This window comes from Globicephala melas, chromosome 10 (assembly GCF_963455315.2).
Source record: "Globicephala melas chromosome 10, mGloMel1.2, whole genome shotgun sequence".
Taxonomy (NCBI): Eukaryota; Metazoa; Chordata; class Mammalia; order Artiodactyla; family Delphinidae; genus Globicephala; species Globicephala melas.
In genome coordinates, this window is record NC_083323.1 from 99,407,828 (window position 1) to 99,421,148 (window position 13,321).

Genomic DNA, 13,321 nt, shown 5'->3' on the forward strand with positions numbered 1-13,321 from the left:
AGGGGTCCTCGCGACTTCTATGATACAACGATAATCATTAATGTTGTCACAGAAGTTCTACAGCAAAGGGTCAGAGATGCCAATCCTCATTACCAAGACTCATAACAAGTACTAAGAGTTAATAAAGACAGCACAGCCATCGCAATGTGGACAGTGTGTCTCTTCTCAGGCATCAGCAGATTCAAGCTCTAACCGGGACAGGAAAATGGCGCAGCCTTTACTAACAGTAAGAAAGTCTGATGAGGCAGCACAGATGTAGTAGAAAGAGCTTCTTCCTAGTGAACTGCCTCAGAGGAAGTAGAAGCAGACCACAGGAAATTTTAGCTGGAAAGAAGCCTTAACAATTCCACTGAGAACTACTCTTGAATAGAACTAAGGATTATCAAGGCCCCTTCCAGTCCTAAAATCCTCAAACACGGAGAAGCAAGGCAGCTTCAGCTCCTCTTCTGAGTAACTCAAGCATACTTTTCCTCTTGGGAAGAAGAAATGTTAACTTCTTCTTTCAGTGGGCACAAAGGCAGGGAAAACAGCAGCATTTCCATAGGAAAGAATAAGAGAAGCCAGAAATGAAAAGTATTCCAAAAACGTCTGAGTCTGTCTGCATGGAAAGGAAATTTATTACAGGGATTCTTCTTTCCTTCCTAGGTCTCTATGTAGCCTTCATATTTGAAGAAATACATGCATGTTAGACGTTATTAGGCTTTTACTGTAGCTTTTGATATCTGCCAAACATACTGTAGTCACGTATTAGTTAATCTAAGTATTTTTAAGCACTGGGTAAGTCTGTCTGCCAACAATTAGTTCATCTGATGAAGCCTTTGAAAGAGAGAGAACTTGAGAGAGGATAACAAGCCTGGCCAAGACATAACCTCCAGCCATCACTGCTGTTTGTATTTCTGAAGAAAAATCATAGCATATGGACAAACCATACACTAGGACTTTCTCAGTCAACCCTGGGTCACAAGGTCACATCACGCGGAGAAGTCTCTCTCATCACATCTTCAATCCTGTATCAGGAACAGAAGGCCAGAGAGGCTCAAGTTCCGGCAACTAGCCGACCACTGTCATCTCCAGGGGAATCTACAATGCAAGCACCTAACCTCAGCAAGCATCTGAGAGTGCTGTTTCAAATTCCATCTCCAATTTCCACTAAATATTTCAGATACAGGAAAAAGGTCTGAAGTAGTGTTTGTTCATAATTTTTCTACTTTGTTGAAAATAACTCTGCCTCATGGGAAAATGGTCTCATCATTCAAAGAAGAAAAAAAAAAAAAGTCACGGGAAACTTGAAAGTCAGATGCTATCCTTCACACTGAAAGGTACTAAGACCAAAAACTCTATCCATGTATTTCATCAAAAACGTCCTAAACACACAACCGGAAGCCAAAAAAGTCAGAGACATTAATTCCACTCCCTCTCGGCAACAAGTCAGTTAACCAGTGACTGAACCTACAGCAGAAGAAACACTTGGTGACTCACACATTCCCCTTTGAGGTCCATTTTAAAATTAAAGAGCAGGTTTCTTTGGGAAGAAAAAGAGGGACAAACTTTAAAATTATCCATTGAAGCTTCAGGTCCAAAAACTTAAAAACCTCTTTGCCTCCTGGTCTCAATTTCAAAGTCAATTCCATTTTTCCTTCCAAAAATCATGAGTCACACCATACATCTGGTAGCCGGGAAATTTACTGCCTTAAATTCACTCACTTAAGACTGACCGAATGCCCACAAGTGAGCGAGCACCATCCGAATTCAACGAGGATGCTGAATTTTAACGGGATCTCCTCCTGGCGCTTCCATATTTATACCTGGAAACGCAGATTCTTCTTCTCTTGACTTCAGGGAAAAGAAAAAAAAAAAAAAAAAGCAGTAAACCAACTTCACAGAGCGCTGCTCTCACGTAAATAAAACCCGATGAAAGAGAAAAACGGGTCTTGTCCGCGGCAAGGCCACCTGGGCGACAAGCTTTAGAGTGGTTTTCAGCTGCTGACCCGCGACCAGGCGGTACCGGGCAGCAGGCGGGCGTGGGCGGCGTGTACGGGCTCGGGTCCAGGCGAAGCCGTGATTCCACCCCACCCGCCCGCATCCACGCTTCGGGATCCCGGCCGAACCTACAGGCCCGGCCCGGCCCGCGCTCACCCCTCCGGAGCACCGGCCCTGGGGCGGGATGCCGCCACCACCACGGCCGCTCCGCTGGCCCCCGGAACCACCCTGCACCCCCGGCCCAGGCGGAGCAGCCCCTGACGGACACGTTCTGACGAGGCCGGACCCACCGCGCGGGTGACGGCGCGACTGGACACGAGCCGGCCCTCGACGCGGGCGGCCGCCTGCCCGCACGCCGCCCCCACTCGTCTCCCGCCGCCCAGCCGCCCGCACTCCCCTCGGCTCCCAGCCCGGACCGCCACGGCCCCCTTCAGCCTTCGCTCGTCGCCACCGCTCCTGACCTGTCCCCGCGGGGCGCCGGGTAGCGGCGCGACGCCTCCATCCCGCTGCCCCGAGAGCAGCGACCTTGTCCACACCCTCGCGGCGGCCGCTGGGGGCTAGCCTGGCGCAGCGGCCCAGCCCCGCAACAGCACTTCGCACTGTCGCCGCCGCCCATTGGCCATCGCGCTCCCGCCGCTCCGCATCCATTGGTCCGCGCGCCCGCTGCTCCCCACCGCCCCCGCGGGTGGGTTGCTAGGGGCGGTGGTGGCGCCGCGGGAGGGTTGCTACGGACGGGTTGCTGCGCACTGCTTGCTGCGCGCTGCTTGCTACGCGCAGCTGGGTTGGAGGAGCCGCCCAGCCCCCAGTAACCGCCGCGCGCCCAGGCTGCCCTCACCCAGCGGTCCATACCCGGAGGCCTCCCAGGGCGCTTCATGGGGGCCGCCCCCTCCCGACCCCGAGGACTTCCCGGAACCACACTTGCTCGCCCGGCAGCCCTTCCCAACCAAGTGCGTGTGCGCCCCCTCCCCTAGTCCAGCCCAAGCTTTTAGGGCGTCCCCGGACCTGTCCTGCACACCCGCCTGACGACCTTTTCCGTCTACCGCCCTCGGCAGCCTACCGGCCGTCTTCGAGCATCAGTATCTCATAAAGAGATCCGCTGTCGGATCCAGTAAATCTTGTCCCCAAGTTATATGCAGCATTACAGTCCCTACAGAACATCCCGTCAAAACTCATCGCGTGTTGACTTTGCGGCGTTCCATTCCGAGGCCAAAGTTGTCCCCACACTGGTTTTGAGCCTCTAAAAGGCAGAAAATTTGGCACAAGCTAGGAGAGTCGAGCACTGCTTTCTCTGGTCAGCCTCCACTCACTGCGTGACCCCGAACACGGTTATCTGTGTTTCAAATCCCCATCTTTAAAATAATGCCTGCTTGTCTAGCTCGGGCTGGACCTGACACAGACTAGGTTCTGAAGGCTGACGGAATGGAGTTGAATGAGATGCTACTTATATGGGTGGAAGGAAAATTGAGATATTTTGTTGACCAGGCAGTCCTTCTACATGAATTCCAATAAAAAGTAGTATTTGAAAAGATTATATATTTATTTACGTACATTTTAAACAGTTACAAGAAATCGTTTTCCCACCCTATTTAATATTTACAGATTACTACAGTTGGAAACAAAAATTCAAAACATAGTAACTCTAAGTAACCTATGTCCCCTTTATCTCCCTTGGTCCCACTGACTCATTAAAACAGGCTTGCTGCCCTTTCTTCATCCAGCCCTCTCAGCAGATGAGCCAAGATTGCAGAGACAGCAGCTCAACTACAAAAAGTCACAGTTTGCTTCGAGTTTTTCCGTGCATCTGGTCACAGAGGAAGCGGTCACTGAGTCGGTACTCAGACATGTGGAATGAATTAGTTTGAATGAAGTGTTTAAAAGGATGAATAAGCAGTGGTTAAAGGGAACAATTAAGAAAGACCATTTGTAGAGGGGGCAGTACTGCTGCATTAGTGACAGAAGCAGGGTTCTCTAAAAACTTTCTGCAGCCATTTATTTACAGACTTTTTAAACAGTTACAAGATATTTAAAATTTTTTAACAGCTAATACAAGGAAAATACAAAGTGAACTGTTTATGACACTAAAACTGTTTATGACACAAGATATTTTAAAAAGCAAATCTGGGAATTCAATTCCCTTTTGACTCCAGCAATCAATTTCTTGAGACCACGGATGTCCGAGAAACCCAGTCAGTTTTTCACAAGGAACTGGTTTCTGCTCAGCTTCCCCCTCTCCCTGAGGTAAGTGAACAGGTGTCGCCGCCTCCTCCATGTGACCTTTATCCCGTACTTCTCCTCAGGAGTGTCTTTAACCAGAACAGGCCCGGGCTCTGGGCTCTTGGGCGTGCTTGTGTGAAGGGAGCAGCTGGGAAGGCTGTTTTCCCTCTGCACCGAGGGAATGGGCCCTCCCTGCCCTGAGGACTCTGGGCTCTGGATATCCGGTGGAATGAAGACATAAGGGAAGTTCTGAAGTGCATGTGCTGACAGCTCCCCGCAGCTTTGGGGGCTGAGCATGGGAACCAAGGGCCTTCCAGAAATGTCCTTTTCTGGTTGACCGGGACAGTCCCTGATTAGGGGGATCCCAGGTCTGGCTGAACTGGCAGAAGGCTGTGGACTCTCAAATGTTAGGTGTGGAAACCTGGAGCTGGTAGACTGTCGACTTGAACGCCTTGCCTGGTCTCGGCAATGACGTTTCCTGTTGACCGGGAACCAGCCTTCTGCTGTTGTATCAAACTGAGGTGATACCTAAGGATTCCAAAAGAAAAAAAAAAAAAGTGAAGAGCGCCAACTACCAAATACAAACCTAAGGAAACTGCATCCCATGACCAGAATCCTAAATGGGGGCCCATAACAGCAATGGACACAAAACAAAAGCAGCTGTCTATTTGGATAACAGTATCCAAGGGATACGGGCTTTGGGCAAGTTACTCAATCTCCCTGGCTTTCAGTTCCCTCCTGTGCACGAACGGGGACAATGCCTCTTTCGCTTCATCATACCATACAGCTGCAACACGCTTAACTGTCTATGTTTCAACTCTGAGAGCGGGCCCAGCAGTCTTATTCACCATCGATCCCCAGCCCTAGCAGAGCACCTGGCACCAAGAAGGCCCCAGTGAAGGACGAAGGGCTGAAGGAAAGAACGGGGAGTGAGATCAGGCACGGAAAGCAAATAGCAGGGGGCGTGGCACAGTGAGGACTCGATACATGTTCACATGTTCATTCCTCCTCATCAACAGGGTTCTAACATGTATGTTTCTTCCCCAGTCCTGAAGCCAGGGCTCTGGTTCTCCCCAGCAATCGTGGGCAAAGCACACTTACTAAGCTCTCTTAGGATTTTGTCTGGCTCTTTGGCTACACTACTTCCCTGACATGCGGTGGCTGTGTTCTCTTCCCAGGGCTTTTAAACTGTCAAAATAGAACATATGCCATTTCTGAGGATTCTTCTTCAACGTTTGGTCATTTAAACAGTAAATAGAGTACTTAGCTAAAAACTCCACGTCTCACGGGAAGCTCAGGGAACAATCTCATTTTTTACTCATTCTGACATTTCTCTGGCTTTCTCACCCAGCTACTGGATAGTGAAACTTTTATACTGAACTCTTACAGAGGAATGTGGGGCACGGGAAAGAATCCAATTCCAATCAACCCACGCCTCAGTCTGAACTCAGGAAAAAAGGTAAACCAGAGAACATGGCTGAGGACAGACAGAAGGAGTACACCACCTCCTTGTCCCTGCGCCCACGAGTCTCCACATGGCAGCGTGAGAAGCCTGGTAGAGGAAAAGTCAAGGCAAGAATCCCATGGCCTACCCAGGAAGTGATGGTGCTGTCGTCAACGGGCTTGCTGGGCACCTGTCTAGTGTGGGTGATAGGAAGCTGGGGAGACCCATAGCAGTGTTTGGGGCCCTCCAGTGGTTGTTGGCAGAATAGCAGCTGGGGTTTCTGGGAAATTTGGTGGCGTTTTTTCCTGGGAGGCATCAATGGGTGAGGGTAGGGCAGTTAGTAACTGCATGATGCTGGTTGTGGTCAGGTCCAGGGAGAGACTCCACTTCCAACCCATGCCTGTGGAGAAGAAACAAAAGCTGGGAGAAAAAAATCTGCTGATTCCCCAGCTCTTCCTCACACTCTGCCAGCCGAGTCTGCTAGCAGCCAGCAGCCCTACCCCAAGATTGTGGGGTGGTACACCTACACCACCAAGGCAATACACACTAGTTTCACACTCAACGACATTCGTTCAATGAACACTTATCGAGCACGTGTTAAGCACCATGCTGGGTGTTGGGAGTTTAAAGATGAATAACCAACCACTTATCCCATGATCATTTACTGGGTGCCAAGCACTTGTAGAGACACAGACTGCCCGTCTTCAAAGAGCTGAGAGGCTAACAGAGGGAGACAGACAATTACAATAATGAGAGCAGTGCTCCCTTGCACTCCCCCCAGGGGAGGCCTTCTGGAGAGGGTGATACCTGATCTAGGTATAGAAGGGCTAGGAAAAGCCAAAGAATGGGGAGTGGGGGGGGGGCGTTCCAGGCTGAGCAGCAGCACACACCAGGGCAGAGACAGGAAGGAGCACTGCGAATTCAGGCACTCAGCCTCCACGGAGCTGGACACAGGCATGAAAAGACAAAAGGCAAGACCTGAGGAACGACGTGGTGTCAGGCTCAGGGCAGAAAACCAGGCGGACCATCTGAGTTTGGACTTTGGCCTAAGTAGTCACTGAAGATTTTCCAGCGGACGGATATGACCAGACTTGGATTTTTTTTTTAACTTTTACCCCAGATAATTTCGAACATACAAAAAAATAGTTAATAATATAATGAGCTCCCACGTGCCCATCACCCAGCTACAACCATCAACCCACGACCGATCACATCCCATCCACACCCCATCCACTTCCCCTACCCCTTTATTATTTTGAAAATACTATGTTCCCAGTCATGATATCATTCCTAGTAACACAACTAACATATATAAATATACATATTTATATAATATACATTAATATATATTTATATGTGTAAATTCCTTAAATAGTAAATATCAAATATTCAGGGTTGAAATTTTCAGTTGTCTCCTAGGTGCCATGCTTGGTTTTTGTTTGCTTTTGTCTTTTAGACAGGTCATCCAGGCAACAGTGTGAAAGGCGAGATCAAGTGCCCCGGAAGCAGGGGGACCAGTGAGAAGGTAACTGTGTTGCCTGAGAACCGATGAAGCCGTAACCTGGGCAGTGTCAGCAGAGGTGGGAGGCGGGAGGCAGAGGCAGGGCCAACAGGACCCACAAAGGAATAACAAGTCTGAGAACGCGTCCAGTGGGTCTAGCCCCCAGATCAGTTTTAATAAGGGTTCTGTCAGTGGGTTGGTGGGACGGAAGTTTGAGTCGAGAGGTGAACGGGTGGTGCCGGCATGCTGGAGGGAGAGGCACAGCAGGGCAGACTGGTTCCGTTATACAGCGTGATTCCTTCATTCAGTCAACAGCAGCAAAGCAACATACTCTGATTTATGTCACTGGGCAGTGGAGATACATGTAAAGAGAAATCAGGACGAGGTCTCTACCCTCAAGGAACAAACATTTTAGGGAGAACACAGGTAATGAATACATCCATTTGTTCATTCATTCATTCAGCAAATATTTACTGAGTGCCCACTGTGTTTTGGGCACCGTTACGGGTGCTAGAAATATATAGCAGATTACAAAATTAAATCCCTGACCTCATGGCGCTTACATCTAGTTGGGAAGTGATTAGAGGTACAGAGAAAAGTGAAGCAGTGTAAGGGGTTGAGCTGACCCAGTGCTACTTCAGACAGGGTCGTCGGGGAAGGCCTATCTGAAAAATGATATTTGAGCAAAGACCTGAATGAAGAAAGGAGAACAAGCAGACAAGAGAAAGATGTGAGAAAGAATGTTCCAGACTGAGAGAACAGTTAAGTGCAAAGACCACAAGATGGGAATGTGTCTGACTTGTTCAAGAAGCAGTAGGGTCAGCATGGCTGAACTGGAGAGTGGTAGGAGGTGAAGCCAGTTCACGTGACACAGGGTTAAGGCAAGGGTAAGGACTGGGCTGAATTATGCTTAGTGTAAGAGGAAGTCACCGCAGGGCTCTGGACAGGGAAGTAACACAGTCCGATTTATACTTTTCAAAGATAGCTCTAGGTGCTTTGTAGGAAAGGTGGGTTGAGAAGAGGGGGGACAGAGAAAGGAGGCAGAGAAGCGAGTTGGGAGGCTCTTGCAGGAGCCCAGCGGGGAGATGACAGTGGTAACAACCGCTCCAGGGAGAAGTGCCGAAGTTCACGCCTTGCTCAAAGTCCCCTGCCTCTTGGGGACACCACATTGTTCAGCAGTCCTACTGTGTCCTTGATCAACTCATTTTCCACAAAGGTTATCTTAAAACTTTCCCACTGTCTTAAAACTTCGGAACTCTTCTTCTCTCCAAACCAACCGCCTTACTTCCTACTTCACAAAGAACACAGGAGCCATCAAAGGAAACACTCTCATCTTCCAGAAGGCGAGCTCACAAACCTCAGTACATCTGCATCCATCCTCTTCCCTTCTGCTGTAACTAGAGGTCAGTCCCTTTTGCTACTGTGGCCTCTCCCTCTGGCTGGGCTTTGGAGCCTTCCTCACTCCACACGCCTTTCCCAGGCAATCGTCTGCTGACATGTCAATAACCACCTGGAAGTACACGAGTCAAGCATTTCTATATTTGGCTTAGAATTCTCCACACTCAGGACCCAAACATTCCACTGCCTACGCGATAGCAACTAGATGTCTCAAATGCACCTCAAACTCAAAGCATTTACACCCGAATTCATGCTCGTTTCCCCTGCACCCCCCTCCGTAAAAGTGATCATCTTCCAGGGCCCTTGCTCAGGAAATGGTATCATCATTCATCCAGCTATGCCACCAAAAACCTTGACATTTACCTTTTCCCTCTACCATCCAACCCAACATCAAGCCCTGTCAATCCTATCTCTTAAACATGTCTTCAAAAATACCCCTCTCTTGGGCTTCCCTGGTGGCGCAGTGGTTGAGAGTCGCCTGCCGATGCAGGGGACACGGGTTCGTGCCCCGGTCCGGGAAGATCCCACATGCCGCGGAGTGGCTGGGCCCGTGAGCCATGGCCGCTGAGCCTGCGCGTCCGGAGCCTGTGCTCCGCAACGGGAGAGGCCACGACAGTGAGAGGCCCGCATACGGCAAAACAAAAACACAAACAAAAAAAAATACCCTCTCTCGAGGAGGGCAGTTGGGGGGAGGTCGCAAAATGGATGAAGGGAGTCAAGAGGTACAAACTTCCAGTTGTGAAATAAATACGTCATGGGATGTAATGTACAGTGTGGTCACTATAGGCAATATTGTATTTCAAATTTGAAAGTTGCCAAGAGAATCTTAAAAGTTCTCATCACAAGAAAAAAAAGGTTTTTGTCACTCTGTATGGTGACAGATGGTAACTAGACTTACTGTGATCATTTTGAGGTGTAAATAGGTAATCATTATGTTGTACATCTGATACTAACATAATGTGTTATGTCAATTATACTTTGGGGGGAAAAACAGATTTGTGGGTTTTAGCGACAGTTCAGTATTAAATGTGGGATCAGAATCAGTGGCAATTTTTGAGACTTATTCAACTCAAAATTTGATAAAAGCATTCCTCCTTTGTGAAAAATAATAATCTTACCCTACCCCTCTTTCCCTCTCTCTCCACCACCCTTCAAGTCCCAACAGTTCTGACCCAGGGGTAATGCAATAGCCTAACTGGTCTACCCTAACCTCTGGCACCCCCTGCAGGGGGACCTTTTTAAATTGCAAATCTGATCTTGACTCACACTCCTGCTTAAAATTTTTGAGTTTTGGGTAAGGACCAAACTCCTAGTGGTGGCTGAGGTCCTGTGGCTCTGGTTCCAGCTTCATCTCACACACCCTCCAGTGCAGGTCTCTTAGCTCAAATCCCTCAGATATTCTTCAGCCTTTGTGCCGCCCACGCTTCCTCCTGCGGCTTGGCCCTGCACACCTCATTCCCTTGGCTTGGAGGGTCTCCCTCCCGTGTTTGCATAAAGGCCTCAGATCTCAGACGAAGCTTTAGTTCATCAGAAATGCCTTTCTCTTGGGAATTCCCTGGTGGCGCAGTGGTTAAGAATCCGTCTGCCAGTGCAGCGGACATGGGTTCGAGCCCTGGTCCAGGAAGAGCCCACATGCCGCGGAACAGCTATAAGCCCGTGTGCCACAACTACCGAGCCTGGCTCTAGAGACCGCAAGCCACTACTGCTGAGGCCATGCGCCTAGAGCCCGCGCTCCGCAAAAAGAGAAGCCACGGCAATGAGAAGCTCCCGCACCGAACCGGAGACTCCGTAGCCTTTGCTCGCCCCAGCTAGAGAAAATGCCCCAACGCAGCCAGATTAATGAAATGCCTCTCTCACCTACCATAAGGCAAGATCCCCTTATTTACATACTCAAAAGTTATCCCTGAGCTCTAAGTTATCACTTCGCAGCTGTAATTCTCCACTTGATTAAATAAGCAATTCGCTGCGAATCTGCTCCCATCAGACCGTAAGAGCAGAAGAAAGACCCCGTCTTCCACTGCATCCCAGCGCGGCCCGGCACACGGTAGGTGCTCAACTAAACGTGTTAACTAAGTTAGTAGATAAAGTCCTTTACTACAAAGAAAAGACTGCGGGGGGCGGGAGGAGATCAAAACTCGAAGATTCAGGGTGGAGGCGGGGTTCACCGTGTGCGAATAATTTTTCAGGAGGGAACCTGAACGAGGTCGTAACTGCGCTCCAGGAGCCCTCAGGCCGCTCGGGGGCCCGCGGGCCCGCGACGGTCGCTGGTCGGAGGTCAACGGAGGACAGTGCCCCCAGCGAGGGGGGAAGAGCCCGGGGCGGCGGGCGCATCGCAGCCGGGCGGGGCGGCCCGGGGTCCCCACTGTCCCTGGGGTCCCCCGCGCCCCGCCGCCCTCCTGCGCTCTCCCCACGAGCCGCCCGCCTCGTCCGCCTCACCCGCCCGCCCGCCCGCCAGGCCCGCACGCCGCTCTGTCTGCCTCACCCGCCGCAGACCAGCCCGCCCGGCTCGCACGCTGCTCCGCCCGCCTCACCCGCCCAACGAGGCCGCCGTTCCGCCCGCCTCACCCGCCCGGCTGGGCTGCCTCGCCAGCCGTTCCGCCCGCCTCACCCGCCCGGCTGGGCTGCCTCGCCAGCCGTTCCGTCCGCCTCAATCGCCCGGTCGGGCTGTCTCACCTGCCCTTCCCGCCGCCGCCCCGCCCGCCTCAACAGCCAGGCAGGGCCCACCCGCCCGCCGCCGCCGGCGGCGTCCCGGCTGAACGCGGAGACAGGGCCGGCGCTGATTGGCCACGCCCGTCACGTGACCTCAACGCTCCGCCGGCGCCAATTTCAAACAGCGGAACAAACTGAAAGCCTCAGAGCGGGACCCCACCCCCGGCCCCGGCCCCGGCCCGGGACCCCCCCCTCCCTCCCGGGATCCCGGGATTCCCCGCCCCGCAGCCGGGGTCGCTACCCGGCCTGCCGGTGGGAGCAGCGCGGAGCCGCCCGGAGCCGGCGTGTCCGGCGGTGCAAGCGAGGTGAGTGGGCGGCGTGCGAGAGGCCGGGGCCGGGAGTACGCGGAGAGCTGGCTCCGGACGGGGCTGGCGACGGTGCGCGGCGCTGCTGCATTCAGCCTCCCGGCCCTCCTCACCTCTCCCGCTGAGCGCCCCCGGCCTTCCCCCGGGAGGAGGGGCGGCCCGCTTGCTCTGGCAGACGGCGGCTGGGGTCCCTCTGAGCTTACTGCGCTGGGAGCCGAGGCCGACCTGCTCGCACACTCCCCTGAACCCCGTTGCTCTCACCTCTAGGCCTCCACTCCGCCCTTTCCCAGGACCCTCCTCCGGGTTCCGGAGACCCTCGCAGCCTAGCCCTGGTCTGGATGTGGGTGAGTCCCGGGAGCCGCTCCGGAAGTCTCCGGGCTAGAAAGTGTTGGCAGTGGTAGCAAGAGGCTGGTCAGAGTAGAAGGGAAAATTAAGCTTTAGACCAGGAAGTTATCTTTTGCGGGTGGGGAGCGACTACTAGTATCTACTGATTGATGGGTGGAGGGAGGGAGGCCGGAAGAGATAGGAGGTGGAAGTAAAACTGATATTTGAAGGTAGAGGAAACCTAGATATACAGGAAAAGGAGGCAGAGTGGAGAGGGTCTGTGGATTCTAAGCAGATGGCAAATGTCAGGCGAGTGTGACAGTCAGTTTTAGGGAGAAGGCAGATATCCTAAAAAAGGGACAGCACATTCCTCTGTCGCTCAGAGTACCTCTCACTAGAATTTCACAACTTTACACAATGGTAGAGTATTCCACAGATCTGTTAAAATCAAAAAACACAACTTTTAAAAGATAAAACAGTTTTCCTTAACACTACAAAACCACCTTAGCACACTGAAGATAGCACAGTCTGTTAGTCAGAAGACAGGGATAACAGTCTTGGTTCTGGAAGAGAAATTAAGCGATACAGTCACATGCTTAGAAAGTCAAAATAGGAATAAGCACATGCAAGTACTAAAATGTCACTATATAAATAGTTTGCAAACTGTAAAAGAAAAATGTATTTTTTTTTTTTAAGAAAGGCAAGGATAATAGCCTGTGAAATGATGTCACCCCTTAGCGTTACCCTGGGCCTTGAGTAGAGCAGTTTCCTCCTTATCTGAGGTCTTGTGAGCTGGAAGATGATTTCTTCAGTGGTGTGACAATAATGGTACAATCTGCCTTTTTCCTCTGATTTTGTGGGCTCAGATCCTTTAATTTATAAAGTAAGTTGGTATAAAAAATATGTGGTCTACGCTAGAATGGATTATGGGATCAGAGTCTTGTCAGGATGTCCTATTCCATCATTCCCGTCCCAATAGTCACTGCAAGGGATCTGTGTTACAGTAGGAAATAAGAGACGTTTCCACATTTTTGTAGCTTCCCTATTTATTTCTGTAGCTAAACATTCTTTTTTGGCCACACCGCGTGCCATGTGGCATGTGGCATCTTAGTTCCCTGACCAGGGATTGAACCCTCACCCTTGGCAGTGAAAGCACCAAGTCCTAACCACTGGACCGCCAGGGAATTCCCAAAACATTCTTAAGCTCCTAGAGCTTTGACTATGTTGACCTACAGCCAACCTAATCCCACTTTCCCCCTTTGAATTTCTTCTGTTTGCTTCAGTTTTAACTTTTGTCAGTAGAACTCATCTGCTTATTGTCTGTGGTCTTTACAGAGCCCCAAGGAGTATTCACCTGGGCCTGTGGGCTTATGCTCCTGGTCATGTGATGAGGAAGACCCCTCCCTAACAGAACCTCCTTCTCAGCCTAACAAACCTCTGACCTCC

At 51.1% G+C, this 13,321-nt stretch overlaps 2 protein-coding genes across 7 annotated transcripts in view; both read right to left on the minus strand.

Annotated features, from left to right (window-relative positions):
* Window positions 1-2,628, minus strand: part of TULP3 (TUB like protein 3) — a 42,948-nt gene extending 40,320 nt beyond the window's left edge. Inside the window, exons 1-2 of one of the 4 annotated variants that reach the window (XM_030834700.2) lie at window positions 2,442-2,628; window positions 1,806-1,833 (exon numbers count right to left, since the gene is read on the minus strand). In XM_030834700.2, the coding sequence (XP_030690560.1) occupies window positions 1,806-1,833; window positions 2,442-2,628 (215 nt within the window). Of the gene's footprint in view, window positions 1-1,704; window positions 1,834-2,441 lie in introns of those variants that run through there. The other 3 variants (XM_030834702.2, XM_060306459.1, XM_060306460.2) reach the window with 3 other exon arrangements.
* An 886-nt stretch (window positions 2,629-3,514) lies between these two features.
* On the minus strand, window positions 3,515-11,244 carry RHNO1 (RAD9-HUS1-RAD1 interacting nuclear orphan 1). 3 transcript variants are annotated; one of them, XM_060306146.2, is made up of 4 exons: window positions 11,211-11,244; window positions 8,497-8,649; window positions 5,787-6,038; window positions 3,515-4,722 (listed from the first exon to the last, which is right to left on the minus strand). In XM_060306146.2, the coding sequence occupies exons 3-4, from the start codon at window positions 5,952-5,954 to the stop codon at window positions 4,168-4,170; spliced, it is 723 nt and encodes a 240-aa protein (XP_060162129.1). In that variant the 5' UTR covers window positions 5,955-6,038; window positions 8,497-8,649; window positions 11,211-11,244; the 3' UTR covers window positions 3,515-4,167. The 3 variants fall into 3 exon arrangements, with proteins under 3 accessions (XP_060162129.1, XP_030690574.1, XP_030690571.1); XM_030834714.3 differs by lacking the exon at window positions 8,497-8,649 and having other exon boundaries at window positions 11,211-11,236; XM_030834711.3 differs by lacking the exon at window positions 11,211-11,244 and having other exon boundaries at window positions 8,497-8,783.
* Window positions 11,245-13,321: the final 2,077 nt, after the last annotated feature.

Excerpts from the sequence above, each read along its gene's own strand:
- RHNO1 (XM_060306146.2), bottom strand. The coding sequence starts at position 5,954 with ATGCCTCCCAGGAAAAAACGCCACCAAATTTCCCAGAAACCCCAGCTG. Across the intron at positions 4,723-5,786 it reads ACAGCACCATCACTTCCTGG|GTATCACCTCAGTTTGATAC; the intron begins GTAGGCCATGGG and ends TGGAATCCTTAG.